General features: G+C 43.0%; 1 protein-coding gene and 1 pseudogene across 2 annotated transcripts; both read left to right on the plus strand.

Annotated features, from left to right (window-relative positions):
• Positions 1-5,617: 5,617 nt before the first annotated feature.
• LOC308163868 (vacuolar protein sorting-associated protein 33B-like) lies at positions 5,618-17,918 on the plus strand (the record flags this gene model as incomplete). Its single annotated transcript, XM_080538050.1, has 8 exons — positions 5,618-5,645; positions 8,615-8,622; positions 15,252-15,384; positions 15,609-15,682; positions 16,128-16,229; positions 16,746-16,821; positions 17,305-17,427; positions 17,648-17,918. 8 exons carry the CDS (start codon positions 5,618-5,620, stop codon positions 17,725-17,727), a joined length of 624 nt encoding a protein of 207 aa, XP_080394176.1. The 3' UTR covers positions 17,728-17,918.
• A 465-nt stretch (positions 17,919-18,383) lies between these two features.
• Positions 18,384-24,516, plus strand: LOC308163869 (protein regulator of cytokinesis 1-like; annotated as a pseudogene). Its single transcript has 14 exons — positions 18,384-18,394; positions 18,791-18,923; positions 19,026-19,148; positions 19,855-20,087; positions 20,735-20,905; positions 21,356-21,505; positions 21,786-21,933; positions 22,162-22,298; positions 22,419-22,514; positions 22,659-22,805; positions 23,008-23,118; positions 23,326-23,439; positions 23,617-23,772; positions 24,445-24,516. The product of its transcript is annotated as a protein regulator of cytokinesis 1-like (transcript).
• Positions 24,517-27,737: the final 3,221 nt, after the last annotated feature.

Genomic DNA, 27,737 nt, shown 5'->3' on the forward strand with positions numbered 1-27,737 from the left:
TTGATATGTGAAAGACCAAGTGGATGTGTTAACCCTATCATGGTCTCTGTTGTTCTCAGGGCTGCACTAAGATGTTCAGGGATAAGGAAGGAATTAGGAAGCACCTTCACACCCATGGACCCCGTGTGCACGTCTGCGCGGAGTGTGGCAAAGACTTTGTAGGGAGCTCCAAACTCAAACGCCATCAACTCGTTCACACAGGGGAGAAGCCCTTCCAAGTACGTACCTACACTCACACACACAGACACACTCTGTTAGAAACTCTGAATCGCTTTTATTACATCTCAATGTACAAGTACACAAGAGTAAAATTCCATTGGCTTTGGTTCCTCAACATTTACATTGCAGTATCAAGATAAACAATTACAACAGTAAAGTAAATAATTAATTATAAAGTAATAAAGTGATGGTAGTAGCCAATCGTACTGCAGTGGATTCAATAGTGCAAAAATGCTCTGCAAAGTACGATGTAAGATGTAAGATGAAGTATAATATAATACAGTACAAGTAGTTAACTCTCACACAGGGGAGAAGCACTTGAAAGTACACTCCCCTCCCCTCGTTAACACACATAATTACACAATTTCTATGTTCTAACACAAGTCTCCTTTCTCTCCTTGCAACCTATGAGCAGTGTACTTTTGAGGGCTGTGGGAAGAGGTTTTCGCTGGAGTTTAACCTGCGCACACACGTGCGGATCCACACCGGAGACATGCCGTACGTCTGTCCCTTCGACGGCTGCAATAAGAAGTGTGCCCAGTCAGGCAACCTCAAGTCCCACATCCTTACACACGCCAAAGCCAAAAACAACCAATGAGGACCCTCCTACTAGCTCAAAGTCCCCAACCCCCACAGCAGCATCTTAGCAACACACAAGACACTTTTTAATAAAAACTGAGAAGACAGAAAATTCAAAGAAATTCAAAAGGTACTGAAATTCTACCAGTCCTTCCCCTGTTGTATTGGCTGAAGAATACAGTGGCACTGTGTTACACACCCCCCCCCCCCTCTCTCTCTCTAGCTGTCGCAGTGGCATGTTGTTGCCGGAAAGATGGAACTCATGGACAAGCATCAGAGTCTATTCTTTTTACCACAAGGTTGAAAGATGGGGCAATCTGTTTTCAATTAATTTCACTGGTCTGCATTGCTGCATAGCTTTTAATTTTCTATTTTTCCAAGTGTGCATAATTGTACACTCCTTTTGGTATATGTTGAGTAAGACAATTATTTCCTGAGTATTCAGATCTGCTCACCGTTTGAGATATGACATGAGTTACTGTATCACATGCTTCATACGTGTTTTATGTAAAAAGTTCTGTTTTGTTTGCATTTTCATCCCTACTTTGGTTGTACTGCTCTAAACCTGAAATAATCTTGTATACCTGTATTGTATGACTGTATTGAAGTTATGTAGACATTGATAGAGGTGTGGTTTAAAGTGTTAACCAATTTAACTTTTAGTCATGAGTTGCATTCTTTTTTTATGGATTGTCCTATGAACGGAGAAACGTGAAACGTTGACTCACTTTGAGCCTGTCTGTTGGAGTACTCGACACACGTGAAATCGACTGACCATCAGTTTCTTTGTTAGAATGTATTGTACAGGCGTCAACCATGAACTTCCTATGTTAATATTTACACCCATGTATTTCAATGGCCCACAATAAAAGGGTCATCCTGAATCTGTTTATTACATCTACTGTCATTATTTGTATTACAATTCAGTGGTGGTGTTACACGCATTTTAGATATGTGTTGAATTATTCGGTGATGGTTTTATTAAATCATTAGATATATGGAATACCGTACTTGCCCTTTTTTTACAAGCCTAATTCCATATTGGCCCTAAATTCAAGCACTTGCATAGATCTGAAGGGATTGGATAGGGGTACAACTACTATGGTGAAAATTAATAAAGAGGATAGTGGATATCAGCATTAGGGATGCACGATATGCATTTTTTCCCAACCGATACCGATACCGATGTTTACCCGCTTCTCGTGGCCGATAACCGATATGAGAACAGATATAATTTCACAGTTGATAACCTGTAGTTCATGCACACCTGAAGGTAAGAAAGGCTATGTAGTGAGCAAAGATTGATGATTTAATATTCCATAGTGATCTCACCAAATCTAACTTACATCACTATTGTTAACACAACAAAGAGAACACTTCTGACTCTTCAAATGTTCATTTATTATTTCCTCTAACAAACAGAATCTGTTATAGACAGTGCACAATGCTTTTTTTAGCCAAGATCTGGCCTCCTTTTATGAAAACAAAAAAGGCTCACCTAAGAGTAATTAGATCAAAAAAGTGTCAAAAATAAAGTGCATCTTGTCTATCCCTGTAAATTGAAAATGCATATATAAAATATCAAAAAAATAAATAAATAAAGTGCATCAGTCAATACAAAAATGAAGACTTTTAAAGAACCAAAAGTTTTATAGAACTTTTACAGAAACTAGTGCCAAATGGCTGCTTAGTCTGCAGATAAACAGAATGACACAAGGCACATAGTAGGCTACACTAGTATGCTTAATAAACCTATGTGTGGAATAGAGCGGGGTGTGTGTGTGTGTGTGTGTGTGTGTGTATGCGTGTGTATGTGGGGGGTCAGCATTGATGACACAAGCCTGATTCTCATTCGAGGAATCACTTGAGGCTTGAATCCCAATCGAGAGTTGCCTGAACGAGGCTTTCCTTTTAATTGCAAATATACTAATTGACGTACGTGGAATACCCCTCCAGGTGCGGGCCTTAATTAGTGCAAACAGGTTTGAGGGGTCAGGCAAAGGACATGGTCGAGTCAAGCAAGGATCAGGTATCGGCGTTGTAATCCATGGTGCTGGGCTGGAAGTGTCCAAGGTGCTGGGCTGGAAGTGTCCAAGATGCTGGACTGGATGTTAAAGGGGCCCACTAATGACCTAAATAAAACATTATATTTCTGATGAGTCAACAGCACTAGGGCTCCATCACAAAACCCTTACTGGAATCTTCATGCACTCTGTGAATTAGTCTTTACTTTTCTGATGAGTCAACACCACTAACCCCATCCAGTGAGGCATGTAGATGGCATATGTGTGGCGGCCTGGGAAAACCCTTCACATTGGTGGCATTTTGACATTTTCATTTTTTTACATTTCCATAAATTAGAAGTTCTCAGCTATTCATAACTGGTTGAATGACTGAGATAGCCCTTTATAGCCCTTTACTTTTTTTAAAAGTTATGAGCATTTTAATGTATCATGTCAAAAAAAGTGAAAGTTGAGAAAAATGGCTTCAAACTTTCCAACAGATTCCAACATTTGCTCCAGTACCATTCTGCAACATTCTACAATCATTCAGCTTCAGCACTTGGCTTAATGTGTGTGTGTGTGTGTGTGTGTGTGTGTGTGTGTGTGTGTGTGTGTGTGTGCATGCATCTGTGTGTGTGTGTGTGTGTGTGTGCGTGCGTGCGTGCGTGCGCGCGCTGTGAAAATACCAAAATATATTAAAATAGACGTAAATATCATCAATGAAATATTTTAATAAATTGATAACTCATTGAATTCACATTATAACATTCAAACAGGTGAATACACGTTTGAGCTTGAACGTGGTTATAATCATGTACATTTGCATAAGCAACAATAACTGAAAATGTTTTATTTAAAACTGGCGCCCCACTTACTCAATTGTCTCCGCTTAATCAATTATCTCTATCTCTTTCCACCTCCTTCTCTGGTTACCCCCCCCTAACCTTATAGCACAACACAGGGAATTAGGAATTAAGGAATTAATTAATTAATCAATAAGGAATTAAACATGCATACAGAGAAACAATGTGCTCAAGTGACATGACCTTTTTTCATTGATCAATTTCTTCTCATATAGAGGCCAATTCATGTTTAATTTACTCCACACACCTATTCTACATGTGTCAATATCACAACATCTCAGAATCTCAATTCATTAACATTAAAGCACTTAATCTACTCATCTACTCTTCGGATTGTCGTGAAGCTCTGGGAGGTTTTGGTATAGTTGGACAAGGGCAGGTGATGTCTTGGAATTCCTCAGCAGTGAATGGCCGGATTTCCTTGTAAAGGTACCACTGCCGCCTGGCATCCAGCCCGTTGGGAACGATGATGGAAGGCATTTCAGAGGAAAGGGGTACTCCATCTCTGAGCAGATTCTGCTCTGTAATTTCACTGTCACTGAAGTCTTGGATCTTCACCGTGCCTGATCCTTCAGTGAAGTGGAAATGGTGTTTCCTCTTGATCCCCACCACCTTTCTGAGGTGAGGGCTGAGGAAGCTCATCCAGTCGTAGGTTGGTACGATGACCTCCCCACTTTCAGTGCCACAGATCTGTGCAACATTGACATGTGAGGACTGCTCAACCACATGGACAATGTCGCTGATGCAGTCCACCTTTGTTTTTTTGAAGAGGCGCTTCACCAAGCCGAAGCACCAGTCGCAACTGAACTTGGTGTGTCCAGTGAGCAGGAAAGACAGTGTGATTTGTTTGTGCCGTCCAGTCAGAACCCGCCACATCAGGTACCACATCATGCAGGAGTTTTTGTTTTGTCCAGCGCAGTTGTCTGCATGGAGATGCACATGGGTTTCTCCTAGCCCATAGTTTTCAAAAAAGTAGTGCAGCATGGATACCACACAGTTGGCACCCTTGCTTGTCTGGCAGCTCTCATCAAGGAGAAAGTTCACCTGCTTGGGGAACGCCTCACAAGCAACCCCAAAAAGGCCACACTTACGGGGACATTTGAAATACACAGGGCCGGGCTGCAAAGGATTGGAGGGGAAATGAACTTGCTGTGCAAAATCAAAACTGTAGTGCATTTTGCCAGAGAAGCTGAAGGGTGGATGGGGCCCAATATCGGCACCAGGAGGCACCTCTTGCTTGACTTCCTTACACAATTTCTGGTAGAGGGATCTCTCCATGGTAGCCCTCCGCAAGTGCTCCTCCATCTCATGCACAGCCTCACTCTTCTCACTGTCAGGAAGATTTGCTGCACGGGCCAGTTTTGCCACTCCTGACTGACAGTACCAGCAGAGATCAGTGGCCGGACGCATGGTGGTGACAAATGGCACTAACTGCTGCCATAGCTTCCTAAAGGTTCTGTAGGAAACCACTCGTCTACCAGCACCCTCAGCTGCTAAGCAGTAGTGGTTGTATACTGTCTTCTTGCTGCAGTTGGTCGGCAGGAGTTTCAAATCTGATTTCCAGTGCCTCGGTGTGCGCCCCGGAAGGACTATAGCATTGGCCTCTGCATAGTTTAGTACGAAGTCCACAACAGCTCTCGTATCCTCAAACTTTAAGGCATTGGCAGGGAGCCTTTTCTTAGATTTGTGGACCCGTGCTTCTACTCCAGCTGCCTTGTAATGTTTTATTAATGCATTGAGTTTGTCCTGCCCAATGCAGTGAAGGAATTTAAATACATCTCTGCAGATCCTGTAGCCATGATAATAATAGTCTGTGTGTTGAGCCTTGCGCTCTGTTTGGTCCTTCTTCTTAGATCGAATGGTGTGATTTGATAAATGCATTCCGCAAGAAAGTTTAGACAGGATCACAATGTCAAGCTCTTCGTGGGACAGACTTATATGTTGGAGGCGGACATGAAGGAGCTCTTCTTGAAGAAATCTGGTGTGACAGGGTTGACCCTCATTCAATTTACAATGGCATACGCAGTCAGCATCAGAGTAGTCAGCATTGCCCACATCTCCAGGATCAACAGGGAAATCTGATCAGCCAGGTTCTCAATGGTAGGATGTGACTCTGTGAAAATAAAAATAATGTAATATAACGTTTTTATATTACTCATATTACTCATATTATGCCACCAGGAGGTTTGCTTCCTAAGCATCAGTGGTGTAGTCTAGTGTTTTCTAGTGGGTATACTGTGATTTTCCCCTCCCAGCCTCATATCTTTCATTTTGGAACGCCATAAAAATAAGTCTGTGCTCCCTGTCTAACGTTATATCTAACATTACATGTTATAAGGCTGATCTGTGCATGATAGTGCTGCATTTTGACATATTTCATGGTACATTTGATGGTACATGACACTATAGCCAAAAGTCAAGTGCTTCGTAACACAGACGGGGTGAATTTTATGAATGAAAGTGTGAAAGTGGGTGTACGGAAATCCTTGGCCTTTCCTAGTGGGTTTACGGCGTAGTCCTGCGTATCACGTAGACTACACCACTGCTAAGCATCTTGACTCAGACTATGAATTAGCTATGTAGTAGCTAAGTTTCTTATCAAGAGTAGGCTACATAGGTATTGAACATAATTGTATTATCATTATCATTATTATTATTATTGCTATTATTATTGTTTAAAACTTAAAACTGTCTTACCTTGCTCTTCATCTTCATCCTCTTCAGGAGGCACATCAAGGTGTGGTCTCTTAGGAGGACCCTTTCACCATCACTCTCACTTGACTCACTACCACTAGTGTCATCCCCCTCAGATTGAGGAGTAGTAGTGGTAAAATAATTATCAATTACTTCTCTCAACTCGTCTGCCTGAGCTATATTGCTCATGTTCATCTGAGCTAATTCATTGATACAACGTGAAATGTAATCTTGTGAGGCTGCCATCTCTCTCTCTCTCTAATCTAGGCTACTTTGACAGGTCAAGAAGCTGACTGTAAAATTTTCGCAGGGGTTGACCACCCCCAGCAACAATACACGTCACAGCCCATTTTCTCTTGTCTCTTGTCTTACTCCATTGGATAGGTGAAAAGTAAACAGGAAATGTTTTAGTAACATGTGAGAATGGATTTGTGTTGTGGATGGATAGCTGACCAGATCGACAGCTATGTGTAACGTTAACTAACTTCAGTCATAGTAAGTGACGATTTCCTACAGTCTTTATGCAGCACGGGTGTTCAGCCGTAATTATCCTATGGTTAGTTTGACTGCTTGTGATGCGGTGTCAGTCTGCTCGCCTCGTCGGTATGCGAGGGACAGATCCATTTGTGTGTCTTCTAGTTAAGATGTTATTACTTTATGCTTATTGTGAGCATCAGTAAACTGGCAATAACACAGGTGGAAGTATCGTCTCTCCTTTCGCTCATGTGTGCGTGCGTTGCTTAACTGAGAATGAGCATGAGACTCTGAGAATACTGAGAATGAAACTACCCACCAAAAAATAAGTACTTTCTCTTTTGTTTTCTTAAAATGTTTATTCACCATAATGTAGTATGGAGTTCAAAGTACTAGAATACCACATAATATCAAAATCGCAAAAATCGCGATTTCCATCTATTTTTGCTCTTTGCCACAAACGAACGCCAGCGACATCCGACGGGTTTTCCCAGGCCACCACACATATATTTACGATATGTAAAATGTGTGCTCTAAAGTGAATGACCAAAAAATGCCGTAGCCCACAAACACCAGAAATGCAAGAAAGGTTATGAGGTATACCAAATGGACCTGCTACGACCCTTCTGTCTAGCGTAAAATGCTAGCTCCAATTGTGTGCGATATGTTTGTTTTCTCTTTCTTCATTTTGCTTATGCTTGCTCTAATTATAAATATATTGTAATCATTTTTTCTTCTAACTAATGTATTTTAGGGTGCATATTAGCAACTTATGGGCCATTAGGCTAGAAAACCATCGGTTCTCAAGGCTACTTACTCTTTACATTAACAACTTGTCGGGGACTACAGCTGGAAATTAGTCATGTAGGCTAAAGGTGCTCCTCTATTGCTTTACTGTTAAAATTGATTTAGCACTTGATGTATCAAGGGTACGATACAATTCCTGTAATGCACGGTCACTATTACCTCAATCAACTAAGGAATCGTTTCCTTTGTGGGAGATTCCACTGACAGGTTCTGACGGCTTGCCGGCACTTATCAATATGTGACAGCAGCTGGTGAAAGCAGGAACAAGTCGGCTACGATTTTTTTTTTTTACTTTTATTCAGAACATTTTAAATAGATGTCATCATTGTTAAGTCAATGACACTCGCTAGTCAAGCCAAAACATTGCAATGCAATGGACGTGGACGTTAGGCCGTGTATAGCTGACACTAGAACTGGCTAACTCGTCTTAGTTGAGGATTTAACTGCCGACGGCAGCAACAGAATGTATTCTGAAGTGTACAGAAACATCTTACCTTCAATACAAAAAACATACTGCCATGGCAACTAGGGAAAAGATAAACAGATTTTAGGCAAAAAGACCTCACAACAACTAAATTCAGGGAGTTATTATTTGTATTACTAATAACTAAACAGTGTGATACTCCACCCCTACTCTAAAACTTAACGCCTAACACTGCCTAAAGAAATGGCAATGGAACTGTCTATGTCTGGACCATGATGCTTTCTCTTGTGTTTTAACAGGTTGCTGGATTTAATGAAACTCTTCTCACACTGAGAGCAGTGGTGTGGCCTCTCTCCTGTGTGTATTCTCTGATGTTGCTTTAGGGTTCCAGGTTGACTGAAGCTCTTCTCACACTGGGAGCAGTGGTACGGCCTCTCTCCTGTGTGTATTCTCTGATGTTGCTTTAGGGTTCCTAGTCGACTGAAACTCTTCTCACACTGGGAGCAGTGGTGTGGCCTCTCTCCTGTGTGTATTCTCTGATGTCTCTTTAGGCTTCCTAGTAGACTGAAACTCTTCTCACACTGGGAGCAGTGGTACGGCCTCTCTTTTTGATTGATTGAAAACTTGATTTGCAGAAGTAGGTACATGAAAGTACATATTACATACAAGGTCAACTAACAGGATAAAAACCCAAGAAAGCCACTGGCTTATTTCAATTGGGGTCCTTGATTCTCAATTCATCGTTACATGTAAGACAGACAAAAAAGCTAGTACTATCTACAAGATAATACAGACAAATAACTATTACTATCTACAAGATAAACACACATCCATCATGGGAAGAACAATACAACAAAACATAAGGTATGTACAGCGGGTAGGACAGGTGGGGACATACACCACAGGTGGGGGCGGGGGACAAAACACAAAGTATGTACAGTGGGTAGTTCGGGTCTTTTAATCTGATTTTTGATTTAGAGGGTCCAGTTACGGATTGCAGCCTCCTGTAAATGTTTTTTGAGAGTGGTTTTGAAGGTGGGCAGTGTTTTGCACTCCTTTAAGATTATAGGAAGGGCGTTCCACATTTTTACTGCATAGTTTGCAAACGAGTTTAACCCCTTGTTTGTGGTGCAACGCGGTTGAACGTGGTTCGTGGAGCTTCCTCTGGTGTTGTATGTGTGGACGTTGTTCACTTTTTGGAAGTATGTTGACAGGTACTTGGGTGTCTTTGTGGTGTAGCGTATCTTGAAGACCAGGCCCAGTGCAAGCTGCTGCACTCTGTCAACTACTCGTAGCCAATCAAGGCTCAAAAAATGAGCAGCGGTTAGATGTGTCCTAGGGTTGAGGCCTAGCAGAAGCCTAACCAGTTTATTTTGGGCTGTCTGGAGTCTTGTTTTATGGGCCTTTGTGGTTCTATAGTACCATGATGTTACGGCATAGTCGAAGTGACATTGAATGAGAGCTCCTGATAGGGTCCTCAGTGTGTTTTTACTGACAAGTGAGGATATCCTGTACAAGAATCTAGTTCTATGGTTCACTTTTTTGATTACTTTTGCTGCCATTTTATCTCCGGAAAGATTTGCCTCTAAGATGGAGCCCAGGTATGTAATATCCTCTTTTCTTGTGATATTAATGTTACCCACTTTTATTTTAAAATTTTCAGCCTTTCTGAGTTTAGATGGGGATCCGTATAGGATGGTTTCAGTTTTACCTAGGTGTATTGATAGTTTATTGTCAGCTAGCCAGATGCAGATTCTACTCAGTTCAGTGCTTAGCGCTTTTTCCACCTGCAATATGTCCCTGTCAGAGACCAGCAGAGCCGAGTCATCCGCGAACAGGAACAAATTGCAATCACATGCTGATGACATGTCATTCACATATATTAGGAACAGTAAAGGTCCCAAAATGCTTCCTTGTGGAACGCCGCAGGTCACTGGGAGGGGGGGGGACAGTGTTCCGTTCACACTAACCACCTGTTCCCTCCCCTCTAAGTAGGATTGCATCCAGCTCACCGATGTTCTATCGAACCCAATTGCTTTCAGTTTATCTAACAATATGTGGTGATCTACTGTGTCGAAGGCCTTCTGGAGGTCCAGCATGACCATGCCGCAGTACTTGCCCGAGTCCACCTCATGGTTGATGTGGTCGTTCAAATAGAGAAGGCATGTGTCAGTGGAATGGGATGTTCTGAATCCTGATTGAAATTCATACATCAGCTTTTTTTCGGTAAGGTACCTATCGACCTGTTCATAAACTATTTTTTCCATAAGTTTCGAGATGGAATTAAGAATAGAAACAGGTCGGTAGTTGCCTGGGTCTAATTTGCTTCCTTTTTTATACAGTGGGGTTACCCTTGCTATTTTAAAGTCAAGGGGGACGTGTCCCTGTTTGATGGAGAGGTTTATTATGTGGGTGATGATTGGGGTAATGGAGGCAGCTGAGTCTTTTAGAAATCTGGCTGGAATATTGTCATGGCCCGTGGCCTTTTCTGAGTGTAGAGCGCCTAGCTTTTTAAACACCTCATCGTTTGACACCATGGAGAGTTTAAAATCATCATTGCGTACACCCAGTTTATTGTAGAACTCACGGATGTGCTCTACACCATAACGCCCTGAGTGGGGTGGTAGATTGTTAACTAATTTAGTGGCTATGGTTGTAAAGAAAGTGTTTAAGCACTTAGCCACATCCAGCTTGTCTGTAAGGAGAGAATCACCAGATTTGATGCTGATGTTTGTAGACCTGGTTTTGAGTTTTTGACTGCAACCTAGTTGGCTATTAAGTAGCTTCCAAAGGTCACGTGGTTTGTTTAAGTTTTCTTCGATTTTGTTATCGAGGTATTCTTTCTTAGCAGATTTGGTCATGGTAATTACCTGATTGCATAGTTTGTTGCATTGTTTTTTAATTTTCTCAAAGTGGGTTTTGTGATCTTCGTTTAAGTGTTTCACTAATTTTGATTTGCATTTTTGAACTTCAGAGCATTTTAGGTCTCTGACTTTCATAGCATTTAGAATGTCCGAATTCATCCATGGTTCCGATCGGGTTTTAACCCTGGTGGTTCTCATGGGGGCTATACTGTCAATAATATTTAGGAATTTGGTTTTGAAACCTAGCCATGCCTCTTCAACCTGTGTGCATTTTAGTTCATCAAACCAGTCTTGATTCTCCAGTTTATGGTTTAAGGCCTCACTAGAATAGGATTTAAGGGATCTAGTGGTTATAGTTTTATGACCGCCAGCCTTGGGTTTTTGTTTTTTACGAGTGCAAAAGATCATGTAATGATCACTTAGCCCACATACAATAACCCCACTCTTGGAGATTTTGGACTCATCCGATGTTAGAATGAGATCTATGGTGGTTTGAGTAGAAATACACACCCTAGTGGGTTTGGTAATTTGTTGACGGAGACCGTGTAATTCAGAAAACCTAGTGAAGGATTTGAAAACGGATGCTTCATTTCTGAGCATGTCCGTGTTCAAATCTCCAATAAGAATCTTTTCCACACAGTCAACGTCATCCAAGCACCCCTCAAGAATATCATAGAAATCACTCTGATCGGGAGGTCTGTAGATAGAACCAACCAGCACCGGTTTTGCTTTGTTAAAGATAATTTCAACCCAAACAGATTCTAATTTGTCATGATTCAGGTCATCACGGGTGTTAAAGATAATATCGTTGTGAATGTACATGCAGACACCACCCCCATACCTGTTCCTGTCGTTTCTGATGACTGTGTAGTTAACTATTTCAATCTCTGGGTCTTTGATGGATTCATCAAACTTGGTCTCAGAGAAGCTCAAAATATGAACCTTGCTGTCATGGAACATTTCTCTGATTTGGTCCAGTTTAGGCACAAGACTGTTCACATTAAGGTGAACAATATGCAGGCCCTTACTGCTGTGTCCAAATAGAGAGTTTATGTCTTTGACTTGGAAATAGTCACCACCATTTTGGTCATCGTCACGTTGAGGATTGGGGGGTGGGGGGGGGCGCCCATTGTTCAACGGTTTCGTCGTAGAGTCTCCGGGTGGAGAAGGGGGGGGTCGTCGTCGGGTGGGGGAGGGAGGGGGGAGGGGGGGGTTCGTCACCGGGTGGGTGAGGCCTCTGTGTTCGTCACCGGGTGGTGGGGGGGGGTTCGTCACCGGGTGGGGGAGGGGGGGTTCGTCACCGGGTGGTGGGGGGGGGTTCGTCACCGGGTGGGGGAGGCCTCTGTGTTCCCTGGCTAGTTGGTGGAAGATAGGTGGGGGGGTAATGTTATTAGCATATCTACCCATTGTTTTGCTAGTCACGTCTGAATCCTGGATGTCTGCTGTTGCCGGCAAACTAACCGGTTTGTCGACAATGGCGTCAATGTTTATGCTCGTAGCATTTGCCTGGGAAAGATATAGTTGTTGTCTGGCTAAACGTGAAGCCCGCCTGGTTGCGACTGGTCCGGGATTCAGCTGGATGTCTCCCGAGAGCAGTAGATAGAGCCATATCACGGTTCTTCTGTCCATTCTACCTGTCGGGGGTTTGTTTCTTCTCGTCCGGTCCGCAGTCAGCGTCGTGTGAATGGTTGTTGCTCCGAAGCCCAAACATTTCTTCGCGGCGTGGAGATAAAAGTCGCTATGTGTCTCACCTTTTCCAACAAAGTTTGACTCCTTCTCCATAAGATGCAAGTTCTGTGGTGATTTGATGTACAAATCCGTAATCCATAGAAGGAACAGAAGAAAATGTGGTATAATCCTCGCCGTTGCGCCCGTGCGCTGATAGAAGCGACTACTCATGGTGACTGCTGACTGCTGGATGGAACTGTGTAACTGCCTGTGTGTATTATCTGATGTCTCGTTAAGTTTCCTGGTTCATTAAAACTCTTCTCACACTGGGAGCAGTGGTGTGGCCTCTCTCCTGTGTGTATTATCTGATGTCTCTTTAGGGTTCCTAGTTGACTGAAACTCTTCCCACACTGGAAGCAGTGGTGTGGCCTCTCTCCTGTGTGTATTCTCTGATGTGACTTAAGGCTTTCTAGTAGACTGAAGCTCTTCTCACACTGGGAGCAGTGGTGTGGCCTCTCTCCTGTGTGTACTCTTTGATGTCTCTTCAGTTGTCTCGTCTTAAGAAAAACCTTCCCACATTGAAGGCAAGGGCAAGTCTTCTCTCCTGTGTGAGTCTGTGGGTGTGATTCAAGGAGAGATGGACAAATTAAACTCTCACTGTGGTGACTCTTCCGTCTTGAGCGTCTGAGTTGTTTATGGTTTCCAGATGCGGTGGAGCTGGGCTCACTGTCTGAGCCTGGGTTGGGGCTCTCTCCTGTAAGGATAGGAACATATACAGGATTAGAAACATTTAGATTATATTCAACATTATTGTCATTGCAGAGTACAAGTACCAGACAACGAAATGCAGTTTAGCATCTAACCAGAAATGCAAATAGTGATATAAGGGCATTATATAAATAGAACAAGAATGGTAGTGATAGGTAACTATGCAATATACAGTATGGGCAGAGGAAGTACTGGAAACATCAGTTTAGTTTAGAGGTATATACCATTATGGGCTAGGTAGTTTATGTACAGTGACCAGGGGTGTGTGCAACCAAGCAGTAGTGCAAAGGCTTAATTGGGTTGACCACAGTTGGGGGGGGGGGTACTGAGAGTCAATATGAGAGCAATAAGTTGTGTTTCCATAGGCTGAGCAGTGCCAGAAGTAACATCTCTGGGGTCTGTAGAATACAATGACTGAACACAGAGTTCAAGAGAGACTTATCGATGCCACAATAGAAGAGACCAAAGAGGCACTGTCAGCCTATGTTTTGACTGTTCCAGTAGCATAGGTGAAAGTGGGCCGGAACGGTCCGGTGCTGCGTTCGGGCAAGACTTTCTGTGCCGTTGGGGGACGAGATGCAGCTCCCTGTCAATCAAAATCCGATTGCTGCAGAGTGCAGAAGCAATCACGATTCACGATCCATCATTTCCAACAAGGAAACACATGGCTGATGTTATGTTTCCTTGCGTCTATTTTAATACCATTGAAAAGGACATGTTAACCCGCTTTACAGTAGACCCGACGCGACGCGACGCGGTTGGGTGGGCAGCACTGGGCACTGAGACAGTCCGACCGGGATTACAGTCGCGCCGGGGGCGGGGGGACAGTCACACCTTACAGTAGGTGGCCGTGAGACTCACGCATTTCAACCAGTTCTCGTTTTGCGGGACTTGAAATTCCTTTAAAGAAAGTTTCGTGGCATCTTTCTGCACGCTCGTTAACTTCAGTCTGCAATCGAAGCGGGAGGCGAGCGCTAATGGAAGAACCTGTGTTCACGCGAGCTGCATGTAACGTAGCAATTATGGAAGCATATAGTGGACTTTATTCAAATGTTAGCAATTGCATGTTCTAGGAAACACATCCGCTCATTAGAATTGCATTTGAATTTGAATATTGTCTGAAAGAATGCATGCAAAAGTGGAACATGCAAATGCAATCTCAAATTGCATTAACATTTGAATTTAGTCCACTATATGCTTCCATAAGCAAGCCGTGTTGCCAGATTGGGCTACTTTTGGTCACACTGGACGGGTGGATTCGGCAGCTTTTAGACTGGTTGGGCTGGAAATTGTCAATTCCATCTGGCAACCCTGGTAGCAAAATATGTGCATACGTATCTGGTAGCCTACTGGTACTTTCAAATCGCATCGTATTATTATTATTATTATTATTATTATTAATAATTACAATTTACAATACAAATACAACAATTGGGGGTCCCTCAAAGAAAATGTGGGCGCACTGCGCGCGCACAACATCAACCTCCAAGGCTTGATTCTGACACAGGAAAAACCCTGGTATGTACTGTATAACATGATAGCCATCTATGAGCAATGCACTGTATATAAGATGATGACCAAGGGTCTTTCTGCTGCTGACCAAGGGGTTGAGTTCACTTGATGAGGCCCAATTTTGTTTTAGACTCTGTAGGCTACTGTATTTGTTTATTAAGACTTAAGATATATTATCTGAATTTCTCTTGTTTTATCAAATGTTCCAATTATTTTCATTTCTTGTGCTGGTTTAAAATGGCAGGAAACCAGCACAAATAATTGTGTGGGAGATGTGCAGATGTGTGCATGATTTTATTTATTTATTTTTATTAAGGAAAGGAACATAAATGTTTATGTTTTGTTGTGGCTTGTCTCTTGTCTTTACCCTTGTCAGAGTTACGGCGTGGAGCACCTGGTCACCTTCACCAACCTGAAGCAGCTGGGCCTCCTGGTGGAGCAGCACCCAGGAGAGACCCTCACCGTCATGGAGAGCAGGGTGGGCAAACTGGTCAACGACAAAACTGCAGGTGAGAGAGACAGGCTGGATCCCATTATGGTTATACCAACCTCCTAGCTTTCCTTGTCTCCTCTCTACACCACTGCTGGATGAACTGTCTCGATGGACGTTGCTTTGTGTGCTTGCTTATCCACAATATGTCTATCATAGATATTCTTAGTGCGCTGTAGAACGCTGACACGGGCAAGATGCTCTGTTAGGTATCCGTATTTGACCCTCACAATGTTTTTTTAGGGAAGCTGACAGATGCCTTCTCCTCGCTGGCGAAGAAGAGCAATTTCCGAGCTTTGAGTAGGAAGTTGAACCTGGTAGGTACTCAAGTGTTTTTAATAAACTACTATTATATTTTTATATTATTTTGTACAAATGTCAAAATAATTCATAGCACCTACTGAGCTACTTAAAGCCTTTGAACAAAACATTATGAATACATCATAACTAAACTGTATCCCCCCAGAAATAAAAACAGTCAAAATCATCCCACTTCTAAAACTGCCATCCCTTATGTCATTTTATCAATGAACGTGGTATTACTGCTATTTCAACATTTAGTTTTGTGCATATTGAGTAAAATACTGTGGGCGAGGGGGCACGCACACATGCAGTGACATTTTTACCAAGTCACTGACAATGAAGTCACTGACGCTGTGAGGATGCTAAAATTATCACTGTATGATAAAATCCACCATCCCCCCTGATTTTCTTTTACAACTTGAGTACTGATTGTAATGAAACTCAACATTTCATGCGAAGGTACCCAAATCAGACGAGGAGTATGACCTTCATGTCCCCCGAGACATGGCCTATATCTTCAGCGGGGCCTACGTCCCTCTGACCTGCAAACTCATCGAACAGGTAGGTGATTCTGTCATGGATGGAAGCTACAGACTAGTCTCACTGAGTCAAACTCTCGCCAGATTAGATTATGTGTTTCCGAGATCAATTACGAGATCAATTTGTGCTTGCTTGGCTGGGTCGGGTGTGTGGGGCGGGGGGGGGGGGGGGTGTTTGGGGTCTGCCGCTGTGTGCTGGTAGGCAAACTGTAGTAGTCACCCTAGGAGTAGAGGGCTGCAAGGGAACTTTCCTGGCTACACAGTGTACAGTTTTTTTTTACTTTTGCCTGCTTTTGCTCTGTCGTTATGTCAAGCGCATTGAGTCGCATCTTGTGAGAAATGCGCTATACAAATAAAACTTGATTTGTTTTGATTTGATTGGAATTACAGACGACTTGCACCAGCCTCCCCTCCCGGCATCCATACCTCATGGAGCCCTGATCCTCCTCTCTACCGTGAAGAATGATGAATGTCCAATGTCATCCTCAGTGCTCGTGATAAGCCTTTGATCTTTGTGTTCTGTCTGATTGACCTGCAGGTGTTAGAGCGTGACGGATGGACAGGGCTTGAGGAGGTCAGCCGCATGCTCAATGGAAATGAGTTTGCCCTCAAAGGTGAGACAGTTTGGCATGATATACAAATACAATCCCGATTAAGCCTAAACCAATTAAAAATCACTTTCAATGATGAGCCCATAGAGTAGCAGGGGACATTCAAATCCCCCTCTTTATTCTCCCCTTTATCCCCTTTCTCCTCTCTCTCTCTCTCTCTCTCTCTCTCTCTCTCTCTCTTTCTCCTCTCTCTCTCTCTCTCTCTCTCTTTCTCCTCTCTCTCTCTCTCTCTCTCTCTCTCTTTCTCCTCTCTCTCTCTTTCTCCTCTCTCTCTCTCTCTCTCTCTCTCTCTCTTTCTCCTCTCTCTCTCTTTCTCTCTCTCTCTCTCTCTCTCTCTCTCTCTCTCTTTCTCCTCTCTCTCTCTTTTTCCTCTCTCTCTCTCTCTCTCTCTCTCTCTCTCTCTCTCTCTCTCTCTCTCTCTCTCTCTCTCTCTTTCTTTCTTTCTTTCTCTCTCTCTCTCTCTCTCTCTCTCTCTCTCTCTCTCAGCGAGAAACAATGGAGCAGACGCGAAGGGGAAGACAGATGCCCAGCGAATCGTCCTGGTCATGTTCCTGGGCGGCTGCACCTTCTCTGAGATCTCAGCACTGCGGTTCCTTGGCAGAGAAAAAGGTAACAGTTATAAGGGACTCTTCAGCATAGTTCAAGACTAATTCAACAGTGTGTGTGTGTGTGTGTGTGTGTGTGTGTGTGTGTGTGTGTGTGTGTGTGTGTGTGTGTCTGTGTGTGTGACTGTGTGTGTGTGTCTGTCTGTCTCTGTGTCTCAGTTTGCATGCTTTAACTGCATTATTTATTTATGCCAAAAGTGTGACATAATCTATGTTTCTCTTAGGTATTAAATTCATTGTGGTGACCACTGCCATTACAAACAGTGCTAGACTTCTGGAGGCTATGTTTGACAACCATGCATGAGTCATCTCTCTGTCATCAATCCCAATGAGCACAAACACCAGGAGACGCCTGAGAATACAACTTGGACGAAGACAAAAGCAAACCGAGACTCCCTGAAAGCATTGTTCAACATCTGATAGACATTCAAATTCAGTCACTAACACTATCATGTGATACACTAATTATCTTTTGTTATATTTATTCATTTACTGAAATGCTCGTTGACCAACTGTGTTATACTGCACAAGGACTCTCTTTTATGTTGAAAATGTCTGTAAAAAATGTTTTTCTGTTCACTTGTACAAAATAAATATTGTAATTTTAAAATTATTTATTATGTGTGATTTACAGTCATGATAAACTTTTATGATTGTCTTACACACAGGACAAATAAACAGGACAAATAAACATTCAAATGAAAAGACGCACTTAAGTATGTCATCCACTGTTGACAGTTGACACGCCCTTGCGCATGCGCGAATGGTACGAAAATAGTCTTGGCGAATCTTTTCAGCCAATCAGAGGCCAGACTAACAGTTGATGCGTATTTTGAATCTTGAATCTCGGTTTGAACGACGCGATCAGAGCTGAGTGGGATTGTGGATTCAGTCATTTCTCTGCTTTTACCAGGGACACGAACACGACTGTACAAGGAAATAACATTATTGGAATTCACGATGAGGAAGAGGTAATTGCTGGTTACGGGAATTATATTTGCCAAATGTTTCACCGTTAGATGACTACGTAATAATTAGCAAGTCTGTCTGTACAATGTCAATGAACTACGCGACATAGCTAGCCATAACTAACGTTACTAAATAACTGGCTTTTGAAAATGGCAGAACACAGAACGATTTTTTTCGCTAATGCCCTTGGTTTAGATGACATTTGGTGATTTTTGGTTTGACTGTTGGGAGAGTTAGTATCAATCGGTTTGGGTGTGTCTAAAACTGAAGAACTGAAACTGAAGAACTGTGAAAAGTGTGATCACTGACATTAGTGTCATTAGTCTGTGTTGTTGATCCATGATGATGAAAGCCAACTGGTTTCTATCTGAACCTGTGCGGTCTGTCTCCCATTCCAGTGAGGTGCTCGCTGCGGAGTCTGTGGCATGCTTGAATAAAGCTCTGTGCCACCTGAAGGACATCTGGGAAGAGATCGGGATCCCAGAAGACCAGAGGCTGGAGAGGACCAATGTGGTCAAGAACCATATAAAAGTGAGCAAATGACAACATTCTCAAAATGCATAACACGCATGTCTACATTCACAAACACTGTCTCTCCCAGCATAGACTAACTAACACAATGTTCTGTCCCAGAGTTTGCTGGACATGATGATTGCTGAGGAGGAGTCCCTACGGAAGAGACTCCTGATAAGCATGGACAAATGCAGGAAAGATCTGGACACACTGTGTCTGGAACTGCACAGACCCCATGTGGAGGTACAGTGTGGATGACTCCTCCAAAATCATATGAATAGTGTGCAGCTCTCTTTCTTTCTTTTAAGTTTCACCCGCTAGCCTGCATCTCAACTATGGTGTGCGTTTTTATTTCAATAACACGGTCAATGGATGACCCCAACATTCTGACAACAATAATCGGGGTTCCCACAGGTCCTTGAAAGTTTGTGAATTTGAGGGGAAAAAATCAAGGTCTTAAAAGTTTTTGAAAATAGACATGGGTCATTGAAAGTGCTTGAATTCCCCTCTCTCTCTCTCTCTCTCTCTCTCTCTCTCTCTCTCTCTCTCTCTCTCTCTCTCTCTCTCTCTCTCTCTCTCTCTCTCTCTAAAAAAAATAATATATATAAATTCAAAAAATGTTTACTTAGCTCATCAACTAGTAAATAAGTCTCTGTATTGCTTTACTTTACACATATTTCACAATATATTGTTTTGCTGTGCTGTGGTAGAGAAGGCAAGAGACCATCTAGTGTTCACACATTCAAGCCTCTCTTTTTAATTGTTGTCTGTGAGCGGATAGTTCCTATTATATAAATTCTCATCTAGATCTGTCTCAAACTATGCCGTGTTGGGTCCTTGAATTTGACAGAATTGAGTCTTGAAAGTCCTTGAAAGGTGTGGGAACCCTGATAATAATTGTGTTCATCCTATATTGACTGGTTGTTGTTGCGGTCACCCCACTGACCAGGAGGAGCGGGGGAACAGCATGCTCCAGCAGGAGAAGGACATCCGGACTCGGTGGAGGTTCTGTTGAAGGAGAAGGACCAGAGGATGCAGCAGCTCAAAGCCCTGGTCGAGCAGGACCAGGACCTGTGTGACATCCTCTGCGCCCAGCCCTTCTCCATCGCCCCCAAGGACGTCCCCTCTGTGGAGCAGCTGGACAGCTTCCGCAAGCACATCGCCAGCCAGAACGCAGTGAAGGTGTTTTATTCAGTTCATTTGTCATGTTATACAAGCTCATTGCTATTCAGACTACAGTAAACATTGTTACAGACTGCAGTAAACCAAGTCATATGTTTAATATTAATATTTATTTAACAGAGCCAGCACAAAAAAACATGTATTTTTTAAGGGTGTGCTACAGAAAAGATCAGCATCATAATAATTTAGATTAGATTCTACTTTATTGTCATTGCAGAGTATAAGTACCAGACAACAGGGAGGGGTGGGGGGTGGATACTGATTGTACATATGGGGTGGGGGGATACTGAGAGTCAGTGTACCCCGGGGGGGGGGGGATACTGATTGTACATATGGGGTGGGGGGATACTGAGAGTCAGTGTACCCCGGGGGGGGGGGGGGGGGGTGCGGGGGTACTGATAGTATCCCCCCACCCCATATGTACAGAGAGTCAGTGTAGGAGGGGGGGATGTTTATCAGAGTGACAGCTCTGTGAAAGTAGCTGTTCTGGGTCTCTCTACTTCCTGATTTACCTCTTAGATGGTAGGGGATCAAACAGACCGTGGCTGGGGTGCATTTAAATGGCACTCTCATTGATTGATGTAGATAAAATGTGCACATCTGAGCAGTTGTGACCCTAACAGTATTGCTGTTTTACCTGAGTTCAGAGCCAGAGGCACGCTGAGTTTGTGGGCCTCAAGAGGAAGATGGTCCTGTGCATGGATGAGCTGGAGCAGCTTCCAGAGAGCAGCTTTGAGAAGGACCTCGTGTGTGAGGAGGAGGAGGCTTTCTGCCTGTCCAGAGAGAACATTGTAAATCTGAAGGTTCTCCTCTGCCAGGTGAGAAACCACCATTAGGAATCTGTTGATGACATCATACTGAGATTCTGTTTGCCCAGAAAATAGCTTTCTCAAAGCTGCTCCATTCACTACAGTACAGCTACACACATTCTGTAATAATAATTTTAAAAAAGTGCATTCCGCTTCTACTGTCAGACCCATTCTCCAGTGCTCAGGTAAATGGTAAATGGACTGCACTTATACAGCGCCTTATTCACACACACATTCACACACCAATGGCGGCAAGATACCATGCAAGGCGCCGGCCCACTCATTGGGCGCAATTTGGGGTTCAGCGTCTCTTGCCCGAGGACACCTCGACACGTGGCCAGCCGGGGACCGAACCGCTGACCTTGCGATCGGTAGACTCCGGCTCTACCTCTTGAGCCACAGCCGCCCTACCGGCTAGGTGCTAACTCTCCTCTGTGCTGTGTTGTCGTCTGTGTGCAGCTGGAGGAACGTACGGTGGAGAACGAGGCTGTGTGTGAGGCCCACCGTGAGAGGGTCCAGAAGCTGTGGGACCGGCTGCAGGTCCCGGAGGAGGAGAGAGGGGCCTTCTCTGATCACATGGTCCAGTCCAAGAAGAAGAACCTGGAGGCGGTCAGTCAGCTCACATTCACCACGTCACGACTCACTTGATCACCTCCTAGGCCTAGTCAGCTCTACTTCCAACAGTCTGTGTTCTATGTTTTCGATAAGGTCTGGTTAGTAAAACCAGGAGAAACTCTTCATCTCTTTTCCCGTAACTCATTTTCACCACGTCACAACTTAACTTGATGACCTAGGGGCCTAGTCAGATTTACTTCCAACAGTCTGTGTTCTATGTTTCGATATGGTCTGACTCTGGTCTTCTTCTTCTTCTCTTTTCCCACCACATCAGTTACAAGAGGAGATCAGGCGTCTGGAGGAGCTCAAACTGCTGAACATCCGTCACGTCACCGAGGCCATCCGGTCAGAGGTAGCTGTGTTATGGGAGAGGTGCTTCCTCAGCACTGAACAGCGGCAGGCCTTCGCTCCCTACTTTAGCGGTGAGTTAGCGTTTTTAGATCGGTCGGATTAGTTGTCGTGGTTTGGATTAGAACAAAGGTTTAGGTGCACTAATCCATCAGCAGAATCCTATTTTTTTTTCGCAAAAATTGGTTTGTTGTACAGTTTATGCCTGTAAGTGGTGGTTTGATTCTTTCACTAACATATCGAGGGCCTCCTGTGCGTTGAAATCTTCGAGCTCTAAAGCGGACGTGTTTTTATTCTTGCAGAGGAGTACACTGAGGAGCTGCTGGGTCTGCACGAGGGTGAGATCCTGAGGCTGAAGCAGCACTTTGAAGAGCACAAGGAGCTGTTTGAGGGGGTCCACCACTGGGAGGACAGCTGGAGGCTCTTCCTGGATCTAGAGGTGAGCAGCAGCATCAACACACACAACAGAATAGTCCTCTAAGAAGGTGATGTTTACCAATTCCTTCGTTGTAAGTTTTTAGCTACCATCTCCCTGACCCTTGACCTTTCACCCTGACAGAGAAAAGCCACAGACCCCACCAGGTTCACCAACAGAGGAGGAGCCCTCCTCAAAGAGGAGAGACAGAGGTCAGAGTTGCACAAAAGCCTGCCCAAGGTAAGAAGACGTAGGAATGTTACTTGTTAGATTGGCTTCTGCTGTACTTTACTGTACTATTGGCATTGCCTACTACACTACATGCTAGAATACTAATCACATTGTAAGCTATATTTCACTGTTTACTGTGCATTTGTTTTTCAGCTTGAGAAGAAGCTGAAAGCCCAGATAGACGTGTGGGAGCAGGAGCAGGGGCGGGACTTCCTGGTCAACGGACAGCAGTTCCTGCAGTTTTTGGAGGAGCAGCGGGAGACGCACCGCGTAGAGAAGGAGCAGGAGAAACTGGAGAGAGTGAGGAACTAGTTCTCATCATGTAGCTCAGTGGAGGCTGGTTGGAGGTAGAAGTATTGAGGACAGGCTCATTGTAAATGCATGAAACGGAATGAGGAATGGTATCGAACCACCCCAGCCTCCCCTGATGTAACTAGTAACTATACAAGCTCTCTTAGACTTGGAACAGTTTCACTTAATCTAATCTAAATCAATGTTACAGCAATTGAAGAAAAGCAAGCAGACAGAAGTGGATATGCTCTATGGAACGTCCGTCAGAACACCAACTAAAAGGAGGTTCCTTGGCACTGTGACCCCCAGTAAAACACGAAAGGTATATTCAGTTCTCTTCTGGCATTTCTGTGATTAAAGCTCCTACCTATTGCACATCTCATGAGTATATAACAGGTAGGTTACTTCCACTGAGTGGCTTTCTCCTCCATTTAACCTTTCCTCCTTGTTTTAACCTTTAACCTGTACGGGCGATGGCATTACTAACCCACTCTCTCTCCCTTCCCCTGTCTGTGCGTTCTTCTCTCAGCTCAATGCCACCTCCAGCATCTCTAGCGCCAACTCTAACAGCACCGTCCGCTCAGCTTTTGGTGGAACTATCTGCCATTCACCTGTGTCCCGCCCCCCACTGTCTGCAAACAAGGTTGGTTGGTGTTTACACTCTTGATTTGAAATGCTCTTTAGAAAGCATTCTATCAATACAGACTAATCGTTGTGTAATTTCGCCAAAACCTGATTTGCATGCAACTCCTCTGATAACATGAACACATTAGAACATTTCATCCATATTCATGTGTTTTTGTGTGTTTTTTTAATTCAGGTTATGGCGGTGCGAACCCCAGGGCAAGGGAAACCTCCCCACTCAGGGCTACAGGAGCGACTCAACAAGGAAAACGCCGGCGTGTTGAAGACCCCGGCAAGTCCACATCCTAACTTCAGCATTAACTCCGTTGCCAGCACTTATTCAGAGTTTGCGGTAATTTCCATTTTAATTTAGTCGTTGCTTCTCTCCCCCCACACACATTATTTTTGTCATTCTGTGCAGCACCACACAGTCTAGTCAATGATATGGACATTAGGAATATCTTCATGATATGGACATCAGGAATGATACAGTAACTGATGATCAAATTGGTTCTGTTTTAGAAGGACTTAATCAACATCTGTGAATCTGTTCAAGCAAGGTTTGTTTGAATATATGGATTTCTAAAACCAAACCCAGGTCATATACTTACCAACGCTTTCTATATCCAGCTCTGTAGATGCATGTTGTCATTAACCTCTATGCATTAAAAATCACAAAATGCTTCAATCCCTGGTTTTATAGTGCAAGTGGCTGGGTTAGCCAATAGCTGAATGAAACTAGGCTGTGTGATGCTGGCTGCGATTAACCACTCTCCTCACCCACTCTTCAATCTCTATTTGTTTTCACTTACGAGTGTTTGTTCTCTACATAGTTAATAATACTGTATTTTTTAATCATCTGCAATAACATGCAGTTCATCAGAAAATAATCATGCTTAGAAGCAGTGTCCAATATATTCCTTCTCTTCCATTTTCTACAGCTGGTAATGTTATGTATTTATTTTATTATTATTCTTAATATTTTTTTTAAACATTTGTAATGTTTGTCTACCTTTTCCTGCAGCGAGATCTCTCCAAGGCCTCTAACACCAAAAGCAAGCCAGACATCCTGAACTCCACCATCACTCACCTTTGACCTTGACACAATGACAGGATTGATAGTATGACATCCTAAGCCATCCAATCCAATCCATCCAAAGTCCCGAACAACTCCATTTCTGAAGTGGATCACTACATATGTATATACATTTTTATATACATTTTTTTTGTATATGTTTTTATATGTACCGGTACATGGGGTAATAACATATTAAATGTTTGGGGGGGGGGAAACATTTAAGTTAATGTTACGAATCATATTAACACAATTTTTAAGCTTTAAAAGAATAGCACAGTATTAGTATGGAAATGTATACAAGTAAGCAAAACATAGTGTTGCCTGCCTCTTTAGCTGCGCATGGCTTTAGTGAAAAAGACCATTGAGGGTAGCGAGATTTCTTTCCTGCAATCTAGGGTTTCGGAACTATTTGTATATAGCACACTGATCAATGAACATTTTGCACATATTATTGTATGTTTTGTTTTGTATGTATAGTATTCTCTATACTTATTTCATCACTTTTCCTTCCAACTGTAGATTTCATTATATGTTTATTAGTTCACTACAGTCTTGTACTTGCACTACAATAGATATACGGTGTTCTGTTTCAATGGCATATGAATGCCACTGTTTGACAAAGCTATGTTCCTGGCAATAAAGTATTGGGGTAAAATCATCTGTAGTAGAAATTATATTGTTCTCAATTGTTACATTTTAATTTTTTTAATTAAAAAAAATTATAATTAAAGGTTAAATGTGTAAAAACAAAAAATGTGTATTGGTATCAACTGTTATGCCAAAGCTTGTGATCCAAGAATGAAAAATAAATGCTTTAATTGTCTGCCTCTCTTTTGGGTTGATCTCTCATCCGGATGTGCGGTAGGTGGGACTGAATATGTGGCGGACCGAAGTCCGTTTCGGATATTTTGTAGTTCAGCTAAACGTGTTAAATGTAACTAACATTACGACCACATCGCAATTGAATGGAACACTTTGAAGAGGATTTAGTGTCTGCACTACGAGAAGTTGTCAACGATGGGAATTGGCAAAATGTAGGGAAGAAGTGCGATTTTGCCTCTCCATGCACAAAGTAAGCAGCACGTCTTGCAAGGAGCTGGCAAGAATGTGTGATTTAAACACTCAGATATATTGCCAGTAGAGGTCCATAGATTGCAATACCCATCATACTGTTCATAACCTTTACCCTCCGTCATAATTACAGCTCGATATGGTTATTGATATGGTGCATGATTTCTCTAACTTTCCCAAGGCTGTACTCTGAAGATGGTGAACACATTGTGCTGGTCCAGACTGAAGATGACAGATTGTGGGCTATGGATTCATCCTGCCCTCATGAAGGTAGACACATTAATGATGGAATGGGGTTTGGAGTTAGGCCAGCTGTTGGGAATATGACTTCATTAGTTTGATGTGTCAGACACATATTATGTACATACAGTAGCAGTGTTTCCCCTAGGTTTGCTGCCTTGGGAGGGTGGCATGGATCCTCCACCCCCCCCCCCCCCCCCCCGTTGTGAAATGTTAATTTCTCCCCCCCCCACACAATTAGTGTAACAGATTAGTAACAGAACAAGTTATCTCTGCTGATTGAAACAAACTGTTACAGGACTCAATTTACAACAAGTCAAGCCATTTTTTACACATTTGTTTTTTTTATTACATATTTATACATATTATTTACATTGTTACACTATGTCGGGCAAGTTGTCACATTGGATTATCAACGGATAAGAACACAACTAATTAATTGTGAATATTGATTATAATTTCAAATTCCAAAACCAAATTCAACTTCATTAAATAACTCAAAATTAAAACAATCATGCTTAGAGAATCTGGCAAATCATGCCTTTGAATCAAAACATTAATGCTGGCATGACCCCTTTTTTTCTTGTCTAAATTGACTGACGTATATAGCGCCCTACTCCAAATATCTTTACAGTCTCTCATTCCTCCTTTACCCACATAGTGTGCAACTTTTGTTGCTGCAGTGAATCTTTCTTGGTTTCTGAAAGAACACTTCTAATGTCTCCTGGTATGGGAAGTCAGAGACCTCTGGCCCATTTATAGATATCCGCATGCAGGCTGCAAGATGTTCCCCCTGCAGCCTGTTGCGGATGTTTGTCTTGACCTGCAAATACATTCATTTTAAATGTGATGGCTTAAAAATATATCTTAAAACAGTAAATGCCATTATGTGAGAGATATTTCTTACCCTGTTCATGGTGGAGAAGTCCCTTTCACAGTTTACACTGCTGGCTGGGACCGTCAGGGCATGGCAGCCAGCTTGCTAATGGTGGGTATGAGGGTCCCAAATTCTTCATACTTTGAGGACAGCGCTGACAATATGGCCAGCTGAGTCTTGTTCTGAAAAGGTTCACATGATTAACACATGATAATGTCATGTGAAAATGTTTGTCAGACATAAAGTTACCTTGAGTGGACCAGAGACCACTTGTTCCTTGAAAGGTGTCCATTCTTCAAGGACTGTGTCAACATCGACAGTGGGACAAAACTTCTCCACCAGTGTCCTCAGGTGTGCATGAGCACTTTGGTTGGTGAGGGTAGCTGCCTGTGGACCCAGTATCCCAAAAGCAGCCAAGACTCCCACCTCACTGAAACGCCTCTCAAGATGGGCAATCAGGCCAATTAGATACGGATCCATCACCTGCTCGAACAAAAAGATATCAGTAAACTATTAATCTAAATAAAACTGCACAGTGACTACATTTAAGTAACATCAATTAAAGCTGCCAAGCTACATAGTCATACTTGTGATCGAAATCTTTGCCAGAACTGCAGTGTGTTCCCAGGCCCTGTGTCATCTGGCTGTCCTCTTCTGCCTCTCTCCCGTTCGGCAGTGATGCTGAATGCACCCAGCCCCAAAGGGTCTTCAAGGCTTTGGTTCAGCTTGTTCAAGTGTGAGCCGACAGGCTGATGATCCCCAGCATCCATTATGCCTTTTATTAAGGCCAGTGTGACAGAGACCTGGGAAATGAACCAAATTGACACCAAAATTGTGGTACCCTATATTTGCAGAAAATGCATGAAGTAGTTCAAATATTGCAGCTGATTTGGGTTATTAGTTACCTGCTCCTTGATTGTCAGGAACATCACATCCTCCTTCTGAAATAACTTAGAGAGGCGTGCCAGGTGAGGGAGAACATCTGCTTGCAGGTGGAGGGCGGCAATGAAGCGATAGGTCGCTAGGAATGAGTACAATCCCTTAGCACCAG

The sequence above is a fragment of the Nansenia antarctica genome (assembly GCF_963989245.1).
Source record: "Nansenia antarctica genome assembly, chromosome: 8".
NCBI classification, from domain to species: Eukaryota; Metazoa; Chordata; class Actinopteri; order Argentiniformes; family Microstomatidae; genus Nansenia; species Nansenia antarctica.